Source organism: Bicyclus anynana, chromosome 6, assembly GCF_947172395.1.
Source record: "Bicyclus anynana chromosome 6, ilBicAnyn1.1, whole genome shotgun sequence".
NCBI classification, from domain to species: Eukaryota; Metazoa; Arthropoda; class Insecta; order Lepidoptera; family Nymphalidae; genus Bicyclus; species Bicyclus anynana.
Window position 1 is genome coordinate 14,171,572 of NC_069088.1, and position 21,275 is coordinate 14,192,846.

Sequence of the window (21,275 nt, forward strand, 5' to 3'; positions counted from 1 at the left end):
GACAAAATTAGCCAAATTAGTTTACCTATATTAAATTTGATATGAGTCAACTACCCTATTGTAAAGGAAAAATATACCTAAAGCTTCCTTCCCTTCCTGAGGTGGCAGTAGATTCCTTGCTTTCAACACTACGACAGTGAGCCGCTCAGCAGACGGCAGGTAGGAGAGACTCAGCAACAACTCCTGCAGCTCCTCTGGAGGTCGCCGCTCGCGGGACAGCTCGGCCCAGACCTCCGCTCCTCCGGCCACTTCGACACGCGAGAGCGGCACCTTCGCGGAACCCATCACTTCGTTGCGAGAGAATCTAAAGGCAAGAAGGCATATAAGACAGCAGAAGTCTAAGAGTGTCTAAAATATGATATAAACTTAGACTAATTACATAAGGATCTGCCTCGCCGGACGTTACCCCTCTGTCTAAGTATAAAATCAACGATCTAACGCGTTTATAAAAACTGACTCCAAAAGAATCTATGTGTCATAGTTGTAATCGTTTGCGTCGTGTAAAGAGCTCCGCAAAAATGCATTTTTGTGTAGTTGAATAGTGAAATTAAAACAACTGCTAGTTTATTAAAAGATGGAGTTACGTTTAACTTGTAAGTATTTCTAACTTCTTTATATCAAAATATCTAAAAAGAATCGATTCTTTAAACGGAAAATTCATTTTCGATGAGTGAGTTACCTCTTCCCCCTTATAAAAACGACAGACAAATTATGTTCGTGAATTTGGGTAGTCTATATTAGTCCTTATGTAAATAGTCTGAGGATAAAAACCACCCAATTCGGCAACTGTTGAAGAACTGAAACGAAAACCATTTGTCTGCCTGTTCGCTCTAACCTCAGAGACTACTGAATGGAATTTCATGCGGATTTCACAGATATAGGTCAAGCAAAGTCTGAAGCAACTTAATTATGGGCTTTGTTTCTTAAAGATAAAGATTAATGCCATAATGGCCACGCCACCACGGGTTGGCGATCGTAAATCTCGCATCGGTTTTACTGCTGCCCGACATCTGTCTGTATTTACCTTTTTATAATTCTTTTTCAAGAATTGAATTCTTATAAAAAATCCCGGAAGCCAGATCTACGTTTGTTAATGAGTAGGAGATGCCAGGTGAGGTTGTCTGTCAGGTGCAGTGGCGTAGCTAGGTCACGCCATGCCCTTGAGGGCTCTTGGGTCCTGGTGCAAATGAAAAAATGGGGCCCACTACCATCTAAACTGGTAACATCTACCATCTACATCTACCGACCACCTGTATATATATAATGCATGTATCTGCAAATAAATAAATTGATTGATTGATTGATTGATAGGTTTTATCAAGTAAAAATATTCATCAGCTCTGTCCGTTTTCGATTTTTTGTAACTTCAGTTCGATCGCGATTTTCTGATCGGGATTAGAGGGCCCCTGAGCTTGAGAGCCCCAAGACATACACCACCTGTATATAGCTACGCCATTGTTAAGATGAGGTTGTCTAAGGTGAAGGGCGCCCTTATCTCTCCTATCTCTGTCTACTTGTCTACCTGTCATAATCAAAAACTTGCAGCAACAGCGTCTTATCGCTGAGCTCGTCATGCGACACGGGGAACTTGAAGTGTTGGTCGAAGAAGGGGTTGGCCTCGTTCCGGTGCACCGGCGTCTGCCGCACGCGACTGTCCACCTCGGGCAGCAGGCTCACGCGCACGTAGGGGTCGTTGAACCCGCCCGCTTCGTAGCCTGCCAGGTCGTGGGCTGGAACCACAAAAAAAAAAATATACTTATTAGCAAGCTCTACAATCCTACTAACATTATAAACGCGAAAGTTTGTATGGATGTTTGGATGTTGGGATGTTTGTTACTCTACGCCGCTATTACTGCAGCGATTTGGATAAAATTTGGAATGGAAATGGATTTTACTCTGGATTAATACATAGGCTACTTTTTATCCCGAAAATATCCATGGTTTCCCGAGATTTGCGAAAACTGATGATTTTAATGATATGAATGTTTGTTACTCTTTCACGCCTCGACTACTGAACCGAATTAGCTGAAATTTGGTATTGAGATATATTATAGCATGAATTAACACATAGGCTACTTTTTATCCCGGAAAAATCCATGGTTCCCGAGGGATTTATGAAAAACTAAATTCCACGTGGACGAAGTCGCCGGCGTCCGCTAGTATGACATACGTGTGTAGCAATGTTTGGCTCTATGCTTAGCTCGGCTCAGCGAATGCTCGATGTTCTGTTACAAGTGCACACTCAAAAGTCTATCAGCACCTTTACGTATTCGAGACTTAGTCGCTAACTATGGGCGTTTTCTTTTAGGATGAAAGTAAAAATTAAGTTTTACCATTATATAGCCATTAGGTACGTAGTCGTATAGGAACTTTATTCAACTAGCAATGTACCAGGCGTATTTACTTGACAAATTAAATATTTATATTCAACGAATTTATATCACATAGCGTTAATACTGTACTATAGTTTGTATATGGTAGGTAGGTACCATAACCGCGTCGGTGCAAATCCATTTAAGCGTGAAAGTTTGTACAGGCATTGTTTATTCAGCGACTTAACACGAGCATTATCAGGCATGTGTGGACCGGCGAATTTTTTAACCTTCCAAAGTCACAGATTAAAGAATAAACGGCAGATAGAGCACACGGAACACGACCGTGTCGTAGCCGTTCTAAAATTCAAAAACGAATACATTCTCGAGTCAGTACGACACGAAGCGTCGCATATGTATGTTTCAATATTATTCAAGAAAAATGACGTCTTGTTTTTTTTAATATTATAAAATCTGTTTACAAAAACTAAAGAAATAAGATGGAGTATTTTTTATTTTCTTATTGGTATTATATATTACGTAATACGTACGTATACGTATTCGTAGAATTGCACCAAATCCCGTCACTAGATACAATACAAACAGATAGTCTAGCTCTAGCTAATCTGATTGCCGATTGTACCCATCCTAACCGGAAACGGATATATCTGACGGGATTACAAGGACCGATTTTAATTGAAACTGATTCTGTGGTTTGAACTCAAGATCTATACAGACAGGCCACAAATGTATTCACTATATACTCGAATTTATTGTGGTTAGAATCCATACATATAATAAATTCGTAAACGAAATGTATCCGTACGATCAAATGGGTTAAAAAAAATTACAAGTATACCTAACTAAAAGAGGAACCGGCTGAGCCGATTTGATTGCGGTTTTGATGTATTGTGGCAAACTTTGCGCATTATTTAATGTTTGTTTGATGAAAATCGGTTCGCAAACAAATTAAACATTGATCCAAAGGGTGATCCAAAGATATGCCGACTTTCTGAGACACCTGGACCGATTTTTGTGAAAGTTTGTGTGCACATCCGGTAGGTATAAGAATCGGCCAACATCTATATTTCATACCCCAAAATGTTTATAACGCAAAACAACGTTTTTCAGCTAGTTATGATTATAAAAATAATTTAGAAATACTAGAATTATTCTATGAAGCTAATACTAACCTTCAATCAAATGTACTTCAAGGTCCGATCTATCGAAGTCGTATTTAAGGCGTAGATGGATTCTTCCCAGCGAAGGCCCGGCGCCCTCTAGCTCGATGACGAGGGGGGCCTCCCGCTTGGTGTACAGGTCCGGCTGTAGGGCTCCTAGAGCACTGATCGCGGCGCCGGCCCCCGGACTGAGCGGGGCTCCGCTACTGCTTTCTACTAAGGAATTGCTTCTGTCTATTCTCCTGAAAAGAATACAAATCAGAATAAGGTAAGATTTTTTTAATGAAACAATCGACAGACCCAGCAGATGGTCATTTCCCAAGCAACATAAACACAAGCTTTAGTCTGGCAAGTTCTTTTTTTTTATTCTGTACAAGTTAGCCCTTGACTACAATCTCACCTGATGGTAAGTGATGATGCAATCTAAGATGGAAGCGGGCGAACTTGTTAGGAGGAGGGTGAAAAATCAACACTCCTTTCGGTTTTTACACCGCATCGTACCGGAAAGTTAAATCGCTTAGCGGTACGTCTTTGCCGGTAGGGTGGTAACTAGCCACGGCCGAAGCCTCCCACCAGCCAAAAAGTTCGTTGATGATATTCCCATGATATGCGGGCGACGGGGGGAAAGACTGCGCGGGTGTGAAAACGTGCGAGCGGGAAGAGAGGTGCATCAGTCGTGGGTATTTCATTCATCGCTACACGCACCACGGCCCGCGTCGGAAATGTTTCGAACGAAGTTGTCAATAGACGACGAAGACGAGCTCCCCGATATCTGACGTGACCCGGACGTGGGTTTTTTAACTCATGATCTCGAAGGCGTCATCGTTAAAACGATATAAGCCAAGGTCTCGGAGGAGAAGAGAGTGGGACATTTTTTATCCTCCTTATTTTTTAGAAGTTAGCTAAAAATTGGAACGTATCCATAAATGTACATACCTATACTATTAATTACCAACATTGTACCTACATTTCTCGGATATTCTAGTTATAAATACTTAGATCCGAAACCAAAATATTCATATACATGGAATATTAAACGGTTGTATCACGCCACGTTTGTCATCAAGGCGTAATGCGATCATTAATATTTGAGCGGGCTATGTGACGGAAATATACATTTCACGGACTTAATAATGTAGGCCGTAAGCCGTAGGCCGCACCGCGTTAGGGCCTTTGATATTTCAGCAGCACGTGACACCGGTGACCTCATGTTGACAGACGCGTTGTGATGACGTACTCACTAAAATTGATTGGATTGTAAAGGTTATGAAGTAATCTACGGCTCTGTCGTGTTTATTATCTATATGAATATTACTGATAACATAATTGCCTCATTGGTTCAGTACTCCAGTGGTCAGTAAGTTAAATTAATGCTTCAGATTACAGGGAGCCATGATAGCCCAGTGGATATGACCTCTGCCTCCGATTCCGGAGGGTGTGGGTTTGAATCCGGTCCGGGGCATGCACCTTCAACTTTTCAGTTGTGTGCATTTTAAGAAATTACGGTTACATAATTCAAACGGTGAAGGAAAAACATCGTGAGAAAACCTGAATACCAGAGAATTTTCATAATTATCTGCATATGTGAAGTCCGCCAATCCGCATTGGGCCTGTGTGGTGGACTATTGGCCTAACCCTCTTATTCTGAGAGGAGATTCGAGCTCAGCAGTGAGCCGAATAGGGGTTGATAATGATTACAGGGTCCTAGGTGAAATCAAATCAAAATTCATTTAAATTAGGCTTAGTTTAAAAGCAATCCAATCAAATCCAATGGAGCGCTATATGCTCTAGCATTTGCTTGGTTCAGCTGAGCTGGTAACTTTTTGATGGTTGAAACATGACATTGTGGTGTTTAATGCTTCTACTATTTGAGTTGAGAGAGTTGAGTTGGTCTTGCCTTGTTCAGGTGGTTGAGGCCACAGAACAGAAAACTCTAAAAACTAACGCTTTTAGGTTGAAGCATTGTGGTTTGTGGAACAATATTTAAGAAAACTCTTTTTCTTTCTTTATTTCTTTCTCCGAGCATCTTTATATCACTATGGAATTCGAATAAGGAAGCGAGTATTATATCGGGCTCGGGCTATCCTATCCTACTAATATTATAAACGCGAAAGTTTGTATGGATGTTTGGATGTTTGTTACTCTATAACGCCGCTACTACTGAAGCGATTAAGCTGTAATTTGGAATGGAAATAGATTTTTCTCTGGATTAACACATATGCTACTTTTTATCTACTTTTATGATGATTTTAATGATATGAATTTTTGTTACTCTTTCACGCCTCGACTACTTAACCGAATTAGCTGAAATTTGGTATTGCGATATATTATAGCATGGATAAACACATAGGCTACTTTTTATCCCGGAAAAAACCATGGTTTCCGAGGGATTTGTGAAAAACTAAATGCCACGCGGACGAAGTCGCGGGCGTCCGCTAGGTCCTAATAATACTGAGCATATCTTTTATTTCGCCGTGCATCAGAAAGCATGTTAAGCCATCGCACCTGGTCGTGGAAGGACACCACCTAAACGATAATGATGTTGTAACATCGGTTAGTGATACGTACGAGTATTATTTCGTTATCTCCCAATTGAATACTGAATTAATATAACAATATAGCTAATTATCGTTCGGCAAAGAAGCGCCGACGGTACAAAGACTACAAAGTAATGAGTTGGGGACTGGGGCGTTGAAGGGCCGGGTGCTCAAATTGAGTTTATATCAATTTGCGGAGGGGGACATACCCGCCTCAGATTGATTCTCCCGGGTACTCGGCACTCTTCGCGATCTTTTGCATAATATAACATACGTATAACCAGCCGAAATCATTCAACGAATAGGTTAATATTTTACCCACTTTATCTCACAAGCCGACGGCCCGAAGTTTCATCCGCGAAGTTCCCGTTCCCGTGAGAATCATTATTATCAATTTCGGCTCACTGCTGAGCTCGAGTCTCCTCTCAGAATGAGAGGGGTTAGGCCAATAGTTCCACCACGCTGGACCAATGCGGATTGGCAGACTTCGCACACGCAGATAATTAAGAAAATTCTCTGATATGCACGTTTCCTCACGATGTTTTTCCTTCACCGTTTGAGACTCGTGATATTTAATTTCTTAAAATGCACACAATTAAAAAGTTGGAGGTGCGTGTCCCGGACCGGATTCGAACCCACACCCTCCGGAATCGGAGGCAGAGGTCATATCCACTGGGCTATCACGGCTCTTAATGTGTGAATACCGTCTCTTAATGTGAGAATACCGGGATAAAATACAGCTGACACTCACAAATAACGTGGTACTAGTGGTAAAAGAATTCTCAAAATCGGTTTAGTAGATCCAGAGATTACCCCTACAATACCAAAAACTTTACCTCTTTATAATATTTTAGCAGACGCCCCGTGGTTCCACTCGTATGCCCATTCCCTTAAGACTATGGGGATAATATATAGCTTATGGCACTTACAGACGTGGCCTTCTAGTGGTACAAGTATTTTCAAAATCGGTTTAGTAGATTCAGTGATTACCCCTTACAATACCACAAACTTTACCACTTTATACTATTACTATCTAAAGACTAGTAAACTCATTATCATTTATTATTAACTCACTACAGGGCTAGGGCCCCCGCCTTACAGAAAAGAGGAGAAAGAGCTTAGATTCACCACTCTGCTCCAATATCTACGGGTTCGCGGACTTGGGTGATAATGTTTAATGATAATGAATGTGTGTGCAAAAGGCATTTCGTTTAGTAGTAGTTCTACAGAAAATCTATAATAATAAACGTTTGTATTTACGTGATTATAACGATACCACGTTCCCGAAAATTTAATAATTAAAAAAATAAAAAAAACCCGACTACTTAACCTGCTCGCACCTAGTCACCCCGCCTCGTGATATTTGTATAGAGATTAATAAATAACGGTTTTTTTAGTATGGTCATATATATATAATATGGTAATATACTGTTTTGATGAGCCCTTGACCATGATACCCATATCGCAATAATCGATTTTTTGTTTACCGAGTCGTCGTGTTGTTTTTTTAACTTCACCTATCTAAGAACACTTGGGTTATTAAGACAAATCTAACGATATCTTGAATACGTAAATCCGTTCAGCGGTTTGAAAGATATGAGGTATTAAAGAATATTACATACATACAAGATACGCGCGAAAAACATAACCCTTCTTGCCAGTTTAACCAGTCGGGTAAAAAAACTGTGATTGCACCTTTAGAATTTTCACTCACGAAAATTTTGTACGAAATAAAAACCCATTTAACTGAAAAGTAGCATAAATGAATGTCACATAAACTCATACCGTAAAAGTACTAGTTTCAGTTCGAAACTGTAGAAGCCTTTGAGGAAAAAGTGAAATAACATTCTCACTTTAACGTGTTAAAGTTTGACACGTACCTAAAAACTGTTGAAAGCGACTTTACATAGAATTAGTTTGTATTTATGCTTTTGATTTTAATGAAATCTGAATAAACTTACGGGTATCTTAATCAGAAATTTGTTATTGCCGCGTTGGCCGCTTTTAAATTTACATGTTGTTAATAAATAGTGTAAGAAATAGTAGTCTGTGACAGATATGATCGTCGCTCGATCTCGTGTTGGCTTCAGTGTGCTCGTGGCCATGCCATGGGAACTTAGAAGAACGTGAAATCTTTATGAAGCAGCGCCATCTACATCCTAGATTCAAGATTCCAGGATAGTAAATACAATTACATAGATGTGTACGTACTAGAATGTTTTTAGAGATTAAACCCGTGTAAGTACGGAAAAAAAACCGAAAAAAAAGAATTATTTATCCTTTTAATTTTGACGCGTAATAGAAAGAATGTGTTTGTATTTCTAAAGCAAAGGGATTATTTAAGAAAAACAGTAAGTGTACATTAATTTCAACGATTTTCTACATAGTCATTTGGCCTAGTGGTGCATAGCAAAGATACAAAATAATAATCCTGAGTTCGAGCCTGGGGGTAACAAAGGAAAACTTTTTGTCTTTTTTTTTGTTTTTCTCAATTGGTTTCTTCAACTATTACAAAATCAAAAATGTCTCTACTTTACAAAAAATGTGCATTATTATTTTTATACTTTTTACTATACTAAAATACCGTATCTAGTCACTAGATGGCGCTATCACATTCGTTCCGAAAAAAGTTCGAGTAGCCTATCTATTTCCAATAATACACTGTAATCTTTGCTCGTGGCGGTCGAGCCGTCCACATCTCTTGTTGTGTAATTCTTTATGGGTTACTTAGGATAGGCGGGGAGAGTGACTTGAGTGGAAAAGGGGAGTGTTTGTATACAGTCGAAGGTACCTTTAACCCTACACACATCGTTCACAAGTACGTGACTCAAGGTCATTCTCTGTAACAGTTTGATTTGTTAATCAAGTTGTCCTGACAAGTGTTGTGAATCTTCCTTTGTTCGACATTACTTTTCTTATATTTGTAATCACTTTTGAGTCCTATAATAAATTGCACCAATAAATCAAATAGGGACAGGACTACTCTCTCTGGGCTAAAGAGACGTTCCATCCCTATAGACAAACTTTTGTCTGGGCTCGCTACCATCAGCCAAAATACACGTCAATATTTTTGTACTGACAATCGACAGAATGTGACGTACGAGTACAACTCTTGCGGATTAACTTGACTGTGTTTGGTAGCCAGGTGTCAAGTTATTGCGCACGAGCTATACACAAGCATCTTAAGGCACTATGTCTACCAGTGATAAAAAAGACTTTAACCTTATAAAAATTTTGGTTCGTAGGTAAGTAATGAGTATTGAAGGTAAGCAGTGTATTTTTGCATCAATAAAGTGCACGCCACTTTGACAATAATTATATATTTACCTACTGATATATTTTTATTTTTGCTAACAAGAATATTTACGACTTTTTTTTATCAATATGATATATTAATCAATATGAGATATCTAATATTTCCGGAAGTAGATTCTATTCATCTTCTGAACTGCACCTACTTAATTTTATCATCAAAAATCGACACGTCGTCGACAAAACTGCCATTTCATTTTTGTAAAAGGTCCTTAGCTTAACACGGTATGACGCGTCTAAAAACAAAATTCTACCTACACTTATTAGATTTAAGCTCAGCGCTGATTCAATTTTAGATAGGTACCATTGAAAAAGCGAAGTCTCTGCTAACATGTATGTACGTAGTACAAGTAGTTACATCAGATCACTCAAATACCTTTTGGGTCGATACAAAATATGCGTTTTCAGTATTATTACTACGAGTTGTTCTATTTTAGTTTTCTTGCAATTACTTAAAGAATAAGCCATCGGTTTAAATCAGTGCCGACCGCCCATGAGCGCTGCTCATGTCAAGCTAAGTGTTCCGACTGAAGTTAAAATAATGTCAAATACCGCATCTTAAAACTACCGCGGTTTTTTGGCGGTATCAACACAAGATTTCTTTGGCGATGCGGGACACTACTTTGACTAGTGTACTGACAAATAGTTACTACGGCTTTCTTTTTTTCTTTTCTTTCTATTAGGGCAGCGTATGCCCCAGGGCAGGTGACGTGAGAGAGTTGTCAAGCGATGATAGGCAGTGCCCACGGTACAAGGGCATAATCCTTACTTTAGAGTGTATCAAATAATTATATAAGCGGCATCATCAGAGAGATATTGGAGTGGCATACGTCCCCAAACAGGCAACGTGGGGAAGTTGTCCAGTGATATTAGTTATCCGTGGATCATGGGCGCTATCCTTACATTCAGAGTATCAAATAATTACCACGGCGATATCAACAGAGCAGAGATGCATTAGGGCAGCGTATGCCCCAGAGCAGGCGACGTGAGAGTTATCATAACGGGTCAAGGGCGTTATCCTTATAGTTAGAGTGTATCACATAAGCGGCATCATCAGAGAGACACCGGGGTGCCATAAGTCCCCAAATAGGCAACGTGGGGAAGTTGTCCAGTGATGTTAGTTATCCGTGGGTCATGGGCGCTATCCTTACATTCAGAGTGTATCAAATAGTTACCTCGGCGGCATCAGCAGAGGAGAGAGACACCGGGGCGGCGCGTGCCTCGGGCTGGGCGGCGCGGGGGAGTCGGCTAACGACGCCAGTGACCCGTGGGCCATGGGCGCCGCCCTGACGTCCAGTGACGCTGCTCGGAGAGGCGACGGCGAGCGCGGCATGCCAGCGGTGCCCGCCTCTAGCGTCCGTCCATCGGGAGCGAAGGTGCGTATCGCAGGGGATGAGCCGCGGTGACTCTGTAATCAAATATTTGTTAGAATAACTCTCTTTTTCACTTGTTTCAAAAATTGTGGAACTGACGCGATTTCAGCACGGCTACTCTCTAACGATGTTTTGTATAACTCGCAAGTGCGAGTTTCGAATTCACCGCTATCTTTCTCATTTTATAGTATCACTAGCTGACGCCGCGCGGTTTAACCCGCGTGGTTCCCGTACCCGTAGAAATACGGGAATAATAAATAGCCTATAACCTTCCTTGATAAATAAGCTATCTAACACAGAAAGAATTTTTCAAATCGGACCAGTACATCCTGAGATTAGCGCGTTCAATCAATCAAACAAACAAAGAAACTCTTCAGTTTTATAATGTTAGTATAGATATCTCTGTACTCTGGTATCATGTTAAACAGAGAGATTTAGAAGTGAATTCGAAAGTAGCACTAGCGAGTTATAAAAAATTCGTTACAGAATGGCCTAGTAGTATCTCTCACACTTAAGATCTTGCGATAACTAGATACTTATCAAATAGCAGTTCTTCTTAAATAAAGAATACCTATGACTAATTTTATAAAGGCCAAAGTTTTTCAGCCTATATTAGGAACATACGACTTACGAGTAAACTGACAAAGGTAAGTACAGGACTATGCTGTCAAAACATCCACCGTTTTTGAAAGTACGTAAAATGAAATTTAAGTCATGTAATGTAAATAAATAAGGTGATAACTTTCTCTTACTTGTTTTGTAAATTAAGCAAAAATAAATGAGCCTTTGTACTTAGATACTTAGATATTGTATTTTATAATGGAATGCTAATTTCAGTGTCCTAAGATAATACGAAGCTTAGGTAGGTAGACTTTCAAGGTTGCGCTATATTTTAAAGATTTACTCCCTAAGTAATTCATGACTCACTTGTTGTAGCTTTTATGGTATTAATAATGCCGTTCTCATAAGCATGGAAGAAGAATTTCTAATATTTAGCCGTCCCTTTTAACCGTTGTAATGGATAATCGCTGCTTTGATATCCAATGCAAGGGCTGGCGACTCAAAGACGGGGGGAGTTACCCCCCCAGTCAACGAAATTTTATAATATAGACATGTTACATGCCTGCCTGCATTCTAGCACAAATTCTTAGTGACCGTGACTTGCATCGTGATATCCCGATGTAAATAGTCACGTCATCAACCCATATTCGGCTCACTGCTGAGCTCGAGTCTCCTCTCAGAATGAGAGGGGTTAGGCCGATAGTCCACCACGCTGGCCCAATGCGGATTGGCAGACTTCAAACACGCAGAGAATTAAGGTATGCAGGTTTCCTCACGATGTTTTCCTTCACCGATTGAGACACGTGATATTTAATTTCTTAAAATGCACACAACTGAAAAGTTGGAGGTGCCCCGGACCGGATTCGAACCCACATGTAAATAGTGGTTATAACATTTAGCATTTAAATCCCTGTAGCTCCGAAAGTGATGATCGCAGATACCGTGTTTCTTTTACAAAATTGCTTGACTATTAGCCTACTCTTAATTTATATACAATTTATAAGACGGTCATCATCCCTATTGTGATTTTACCTTAATACTTATTTTTTCTTGTTGTTGCTTATTTTTATTCGTCATCAACCCATATTCGGCTCACTGCTGAGCTCGAGTCTCCTCTCAGAATGAGAGGGGTTAGGCCAATAGTCCACCACGCTGGCCCAATGCGGATTGGCAGACTTCACACACGCAGAGAATGAATATAATTCTCTGGTATGCAGGTTTCCTCACGATGTTTTCCTTCACCGATTGAGACACGTGATATTAAATTTCTTAAAATGCACACAACTGAAAAGTTGGAGGTGCATGCCCTGAACCGGATTCGAACCCACACCCTCATCACATCGGAGGCAGAGGTCATATCCACTGGGCTATCACTGCTCATTTTTATAATATTAATGTATTTTGAAATATAATTATGTAAGTAAAAGCTGTAACAATCACAAGTGGATCTAGACAATGAATAGATAACACTAACTTTGAAGACCAAATGGTATTGTCACATAGCAATAAAAGTTTCACTACAAATTGCTCGCTGACCTAACTTTGACCTACACGCTTTTAATTTGCACAGGAACTCTGCATTTGACAGCATCATGCATACGCAATACAATTGAGGTACATTCGAAATTCCTATTCAAAGTTTGGTGGAACAAAATGAACATAGTTCGTTTATAATTGGAATTTTACCTGACGGTTCAAATTATACCTCTCCAGTTTTAATTTTTATTTCGTACTGGTAGATTGTGTGCGATTTTGTCCTCGTAGAACCAGTGGCGTGCACTTCATATATGCCTTAAAGTACTGCATATCCTAAGTCGCTAACTATAGGCCTCATAAGAAGGCTCAGAGTCACACAGCGAACGAGCTATGCTCGGAGTATCTCTGCGTGATCCAATCAAACATGAGGAGATCCGCAGAATAACCAAAGTCACCGACATAGCTCAACGTGTCGCGAAGCTGAAGTGGCAATGGGCAGGGCACATAGTTAGAAGAGCCAATGGACTTTGGGGTCCCAAAGTGCTGGAATGGCGACCCCGCACTAGTAAGCGCAGTGTTGGTCGACCCCCTACCAGGTGGACTGACGATATCAAGCGAGTCGCAGGGATTCGCTGGATGCAGGCGGCTCAGTATCGTGATGTTTCCTTACAAAAGGCCTATGTCCTGCAGTGGACGTCCATCGGCTGATATGATGATGATATCCTAAGAGTTGTCTTATTAAAGCTTATTAACTAAAGATTTTTCCAGTTTGCTTCATTTTATTACTAGTGCATGCCCTGATCGACAACCTTATGCACGTCACTGCATAGAACTGTCTGACCATCAGCCTGAGAGCCCCCCTACCCTAGGTAAACTAACAAGGGAATAAAAATAAAACCCTGCCTGACTAACCGCTCGCACCACCACCAGTCATCCGCTTCGCGTGGTTTGTATAGCGATTAATAAATAACGTATTTCTAATTGTAGGTTTTTTTAATACTACCATGATATACCATTTTGAAATCCTCATGATGAGCAATTGAATTTGACACCCATATCGCACTATTCGAAAAAAAAAAAAATTTTTTTCATCATCATTCATCATCATTCATTAAATCCGTTCAGCAGTTTGGAAAATATTAGGTAATAAAGAATCCTACCTCCAATCCTACTATTTGTATGGATGTATGTATGTTGGGATGTTTGTTACTCTTTAACGCCGCTACTACTGAAGCGATTTGGCGGAAATTTGGAATGGAGATAGATTTTACTCTGGATTGACATAGGCTACTTTTTATTATCCCAAAAAAATCCATGGATTTTTTTGAAAACTTTGCGAAAACCTGATGATTTTGTTGGTATATGAATGTTTGTTATATGTATACTATATCATCAAAATCATCAGTTTTCGCAAATCTCGGGAAACCATGGTTTTTTTCGGGATGAAAAGTAGCCTGTGTTAATCCAGAGTAAAATCTATTTCCATTCCAAACTTTAGCCAAATAGCAAAAGAGGAACAAACATACTTACACCCTTACACACTTTCACACTTACACACGAACTTTAGCCTTTATAATATTAGTGTAATTGTATTGTTTATTATTTAAACAGAAGTATTGTTTAGTCATCTAATTCTATGTACAGACAAACGATTTCTACTCTTGGTATAGATATAGAATAGATAAGCATGGTGCTTAAGTTGTACAATTTGTTGTTCACATTTGACCTTCGACCTATCGCACAAAACATTTTCGACTATTCAGGATGTCTCATAGAATTGTCCGCCAGTTTCTACAGGGCTTTACAAAAACAAGTTGACGATACTCTTAAAAAGGTTTTAATTAAAAATGCAACGGCTCTGTTATTTTCAAACGGAACTCAGGTGCTGAAAACCAGTTTCAGGAAATAGCTCGGATTATCTCGTGAAGAGAGATTTATAGAAAATTTTGATCTAATTTTACTATCTATATGGCGAAGGATAGAATTTAGATGAAGGTAAGCCGTCCCAAAGAAAAGGAAATTGATATAGCGTGATATAAACTCCGGTTTCTTGAATATTATCTAGATACAGTACAACAATGAATGTGCCTGGATTTTTAAAAGTAACCTATACCTGACTTATACTTAGGTCAAATTAAATCTTCTTATTATTTTCTTAGTTATGTCTACGTGTGTCAAGTCTGCCAATCCGCATTTGGCCAGCGATGGAGACCAAAACCATATTCGGCTCACTGCTGAGCTCGAGTCTCCTCTCAGAATGAGAGGGGTTAGGCCAATAGTCCACCACGCTGGCCCAATGCGGATTGGCAAACTTCACACACGCAGAGAATTAAGAAAATTCTCTGGTATGCAGGTTTCCTCACGATGTTTTCCTTCACCGTTTGAGACACGTAATTTTTAATTTCTTTAAACGCACACAATTGAAAAGTTGGAGGTGCATGCCCCGGACCGGATTGGAACCCCTCTGGAATCGGAGGCAGAGGTCATATCCACTGGGCTATCACGGCTCTCACAGCTCAAAATTGATTAATAAATAAAAAAACATACGCGTCAAATTGAGAATCTCTTCCTTTTTGAAGTCAGTTAAAAAGCTACCTCGTATACCATAAACAAACACAGTTTCCGATTCCATGTCAAAACAAAGTTCCACAGAACAACTTCAAGATTCAACGCAATATCCAAAGGCGAACTTCCTATGCACAACTATATACAATTTAAAGGAAAACATGTTCCGAAGACCAGGGCTTTTCGTGGAAATCATAATATGTTCAGTTCACAAGTTGGCTAACTGCAAGCGTTAACACATATTGTGTGAAGTTTGTAAAGTACACGTAGTATTTATGCAATGAGAACGTGTTACACGTGGAACGTAACCATTTTTAAAACGTTAGCTATGGTAGTGAACGTTTAAAGATTGTGTCTCTCTCTTTTAGTGGTTTTACACTATGTTACAATAGTATCGCTGTAAAAATGGAGTAATTCTCGCGTTTTCCCAACATTTCCCTTCACTGCTCGGGTCCTATTGATCGTAGCGAAATGAAAAGTATACTATAACCTGCCCAGGAGTATGAAGAAAAATTGTACCAAGTTTCGTTAAAGTCCGTCGAGTAGTTTTTGTTTCTATAACGAACAGACAGACAGGCAAAAATTTTACTGATTGCATTTTTGGCATCAGTATCGATCACTAATCACCCCCCTGATAGTTATTTTGGAAATACATTTTATGTAAAAAATTACACACTACACAACAATCACTACAGAAATATTATACATATAGATATAGATAAAATTGTGCCACACATCACAATATCTAACTGCCTAAGCAGTAAGCACTATTAAAGTATCTGATGATGACTACCTGGACAATCCAATATCAAAACTCAAGTAGTAAAAGCAACAAACACCACTGTCTGGTTTGGCAAAAACCTTGTAAAAGGGACCGGGTTCAGCATGGTGCTGCATGAACCAAGACAAATGCTGGATCATACGGCGCTGATTTTCAGCTGTTAACCTCGAGGTGACTGACTCACTTTGCAGCGTAATGTACGACGCGAAAATGTGTGGTCATAGTTTAATATTATAATTGCGAATTGTAAGTTATATATATACTTACGCATCAGAATATGATAAAACCTGCTTTTAATCTATCTGTGTTGCGTGGGGCTGATTCCTAGCTAAGTTTACTTACTGTAGCTCTGGAGGTGCCGCTGTCTAGACTGCTCTGGGAGGATATGGAAGGTGTCCGCGCGAGTCTCGCGTGCGGTAGAGAGGTGGCGCTGCGAGTCTCGCTCAGTAGTTATTATGTTACACCTAACCTATTTACTTACTGTAGCTCTGGAGGTGCCGCTGTCTAGACTGCTCTGGGAGGATATGGAAGGTGTCCGCGCGAGTCTCGCGTGCGGTAGAGAGGTGGCGCTGCGATTCTCGCTCAGTGGTTGTTATGTTACACCTAACCTATTTACTTACTGTAGCTCTGGAGGTGCCGCTGTCTAGACTGCTCTGGGAGGATATGGAAGGTGTCCGCGCGAGTCTCGCGTGCGGTAGAGAGGAAGCAGTGCGAGTTTCGCTTAACGGTTGAACGCGACATTGCTCTTTGGATATCAGCATTTCCTGTAACAATAATAAATGTTCATGATTCATTTTAGCAATTTCTATCTTTTATATCTAACTAGCGGACGCGAGGAATAAAGTTTTTCACAAACATCCGTGACATCTCTGCTTGAAACTTCAAAAATATTACGAAACAATCCATCGATTACGAAAAAAATGCCAACAAAGTCAAAGCATGCTTTTTATTAATCCTGAATATTATTCCTATTTAAGGTCCATAGTTAGCGAAGATAGAGATTTTCACTGACTATGGGCCTAATCAGAAGGTTCAAAGTCACTCAGCGGGTGATGGAGCGAGCTATGCTTGGAGTTTCTCTACGTTATCGAATCAGAAATGAGGAAAGTGGCAATGGGCAGGCCACATAGTTCGAAGAGCCGATGGACGTTGGGGTCCCAAGGTGCTGGAATAGCGACCCCGCACCGGAAAGCGCAGTGTTGGAAGACCCCCCATTAGGTGGACCGAGGATATCAAGCGGGTTGCAGGGAGCCGCTGGATGCTAGTGGCTCGAGACGGTTGTGCTTGGAGGTCCATGCAAGAGGCCTATGTCCAGCAATGGACGTATCGGCTGATAAAATAAGGTATAATTCCTATTTGACATAATGGTATCATCACTTACGAGTAGGTACTTTTATTTAATACAGATTTATAAGAAACATAATTGATGAAGTTTCCATTAAGTAATTAGGAACTTTTATAGCAGAACACTAAAGCATCATGTCTGCTATGATCTAGGGTTAATTAGTGTATTGTTTAGCAAGGTGTGGAACTTGAATGCAAATCGCAAACGCTCGTTAGCGTTTATACCAACCTACCTACTTACTTACTTGGAAACTTTTATATTGTCTTGGAAAAAATAGTGTGATACTCGTAGTATCCCAAGTGATAATGTAAATACGTTAATTTTTAAGTGAAGACTACTTTAGCGTACTTACTACGTACACGTAAAAGTACACTAAAGATGTACGTACTACGTACGTCTTTAGTGTACTTTTTTGGGATGGGTATTAAATGTTAAATTCGCGTCATTGTCACGTGACCCTGATCCGTATTCTACTATTTCACACTCGTGGACGAACTTTTCGCCAACAACACGACTTATTCGAATTTGAACCACATTTGATTATAGGACGCCAAAATTAAAATGACACTAACAATTAAGTGAAGTGAGTGAATGATGAAGAGTTCAAAATAGCCCGAGGCGTCAGGCAGGGTGAACCACTGTCCCAAAAACTATTTTTAGCTGTCTTGCAGGGCATATTTTCTAAATTGAACTGGATATCTGAAGGCATCCCAACAAAAACGATCGCCTCACCCATCTCAGAATTGCTGACGACATAGTAAACAATAACAAGCTTCCCTTATTGGTAAATTAAAAAAAAAGCGTTAATAGAATATAACCAAAAGAATTTTAATTTAATTTTACTGTGAATTGCTATGTCAGCCACTGACAATCAAGTAATCTCACATTCCTGCAACTCTAAACAGCTTGATAGTCGATCAAACTGATCGTGTTGGTCACGATGTGTATGACATTATGCCGATCGCGACCAACACATGATCAGTTTTATCGGACGGCAAGCCGTTACAATGAAGTCACACGGTGCGGAACCCAATGTACTTGACCCGTTGCGGCGCCGTAGCAAAAATTTTTTTTTTATTATTCTTTACAAGTTAGCCCTTGACTACAATCTCACCTGATGGTAAGTGATGATGCAGTCTATGATTGTAGCGGGCTAACTTGTTAGGAGGAGGATCAAAATCCACACCCTTTTCGGTTTCTACACGGCATCGTACCGGAACGCTTGGCGGTACGTCTTTGCCGGTAGTGTGGTAACCAGCCACGGCCGAAGTCTCCCACCAGCCAGACCTGGACCAATTAAGAAAATCTCAATCTGCCCATCCGGGGATCGAACCCAGGACATCCGTTTTGTAAATCCACCGCGCATACCACTGCGCCACGGAGGCCGTCGAAGTCGTCGAGGCCTTCGGTGCTGGCATATCATTGATTTTTATATACAAGACGCCGCAGCCGCTACCGCACCGCTTCTCCCTTAGCGCTGCACGCATGTGAGGTTACTTGATCGTCAGTGGCTAACATTAGTTGACCGCCAGACCAAAGTGCATCGGGTAAACTAGTGACATGCCGTGGCGTGGTAAAACGAAGCTAAATGAATAATGAGTTCGCGCTGGCGTGAGGCGGATCTGACAGGCGACGCGCGGTACTGTTGCATTATTTATTACTTCGGCAAAAAATCCAACCAGGCGACATAGCTACACAGTACACTGTCTTGGACAATAAATTATGAGCGACTACAAAGTGTTTTATTGGGTTTTTCGAAACTTCTTAGTAACCAACCAACATAGATTGCTCGCTATACTCCGTACCAAAATGGTTTTCCTTCACAGTTTGAAAAACGTGATATTTAATTTCTTAAAATGCACACAACTGCAAAGTTGGAGGTGCAGACCGGATTCGAACCTACACCTTTCGGAATCGGAGGCAGAGGTAATATCCACTAGGCTATCACGGCTTTTTTTATAATAATTAATCTATACTAATAATATAAAGAGGTAAAGTTTGTAAGTTTGTAAGTTTGTAACATTTTTTAAATGGGATAATCTTTTGAACTACTGATCCGATTTCAAAAATTCTTTCACCAGTAGAATGCTACGTTATCGAGAAGTGCTATAGGCTATATTTTATATAGGTATCATATATATTAGCAGAGTTATCACAGTTTTTGTCATACAGGTCGGACCGAGGAGACTGGGGGAGGGTTGAGTAGGGTATGGAAGGGTAGGTGTAGGGTAGGAGTAGGGTAGGGTAGGGGTAGGGATTAACGTGGACGAAGTCGCGGGCATCCGCTAGTTTATAATAATTTTATAATAATTAATTCCATATCAGTAGCCCAGAATCCTAGGGTGGACATTCCATCCATTCTACAGGTGTCCCTCCATCAGGGGCGTAGCTACCGGCGTATCAGCCGTACCAATGATATGGGGCCCCCGGATTACAGGGGCCCCTTACGTGTGAAAGATAAAATTAGTAAAACGTAATTCACAATCTCCTTTGGTTTGAAGACCTTATTGATTCCGTATATATTCATAGGTTCTTAAAACATCTTTATTTTAAAAATAAATGTATACCCTTCATAATGCCCCCCCCCCCTCCCCAAACTAATTTTCATACAGGGTACAAGGCATGCTACGCTAAAAATAAAGTAAAAATAAAATGGGCTGGTAATGATGACGTAACACATCTATAAACAACAAAATCATTTGGAAACGAGTAGGTATTCCTGTAACTTTACGATAAAAGGTTGCTATTACAAAGCATGTGTTAGTGTTACTCTTTGTATCAAAAACAAAACACGAAATTAATTAGAAAGCCTCGGAAAATAGGAAACCGAGCGAAATAAAAGTATGGGAATGGAAAAAAGGCGGTTTTATGTTTTTCTTTTTACAACACCTTTGTGTTTCAACTTGAAATAACATTACACCATTCACGTCGACCGGCAGAACCATTTTCAAGTGAAATAACTATAAATTGTTAAAGAAATGAATTAACTAAGTTATAGAGTAAATCAATAGCTTAAGCCTTAATGGATTGACGGGTAATGGACGGACTCAAATCTGGAAGGTCTAGTTCGAAATTCTTATAGGAATTAGAATGTTTTAGTTGATATCGAAATTTATCAGGCTAGTTAATTAGACTATTTCGGCCGTGGCTAGTTACCACCCTACCAAAGACGTACCGCCAAGCGATTTAGCGTTCCGATACGTGTAGAAATCGAAAGGAGTGTGGATTTTCATCCTCCTCCTGACAAGTTAGCCTGCTTCCATCTTAGATTGCATCATCACTTACCATCAGGTGAGATTGTAGTCAAGGGCTAAAACTTGTAAAGAATTAAAAAAAAAATTACGTCATCATCATCATCATCATCATCATCATCATCATCAGTCATTATGTATCCACTGCTGGACATAGGCCTCTTTTAAGTAGCGCTAGCCGCCTCTATCTTCGACTTTTTGCATCCAATCGATGCCTGCCACCTTCCGGGGGTCGTCGCTCCACCTGCTAACTTTATTTCAATATAATAAGTGATCCAAAATATTACTCTGAATATCTTTTATAAATAGATAGATATACATTATTTGCACACCACAAAGACAAATACAAGTGAAATAAAAACATATTAAGAAGAGATCAGCATACAAAAGGCGGCCTTATCGCTAAGTAGCGATTTTATGGAAATTTAATGAAACGAGATTTTACATATTTAATGTAGGCTTTCATTTTCTGAAAGTCATCATATCAGCCGATGGACGGCCACTGCAGGACATAGGCCTTTGTAGGGACTTAGAAAAATAACGATCTTGAGCCGCCAGCATCCAGCGAATCCCTGCGACTC

At 40.1% G+C, this 21,275-nt stretch overlaps 1 protein-coding gene across 1 annotated transcript in view; it reads right to left on the reverse strand.

Annotated features, from left to right (window-relative positions):
• The window catches only part of LOC112050916 (synaptotagmin-5-like), a 67,843-nt gene that overhangs the window by 6,968 nt on the left and 39,600 nt on the right, over positions 1 to 21,275 (reverse strand). Inside the window, exons 3-7 of the mRNA XM_024089330.2 lie at positions 16,719 to 16,862; positions 10,518 to 10,750; positions 3,506 to 3,735; positions 1,523 to 1,730; positions 78 to 304 (exon numbers count right to left, since the gene is read on the reverse strand). Of these exons, the coding sequence (XP_023945098.2) occupies positions 78 to 304; positions 1,523 to 1,730; positions 3,506 to 3,735; positions 10,518 to 10,750; positions 16,719 to 16,862 (1,042 nt within the window). The remainder of the gene's footprint in view (positions 1 to 77; positions 305 to 1,522; positions 1,731 to 3,505; positions 3,736 to 10,517; positions 10,751 to 16,718; positions 16,863 to 21,275) is intronic.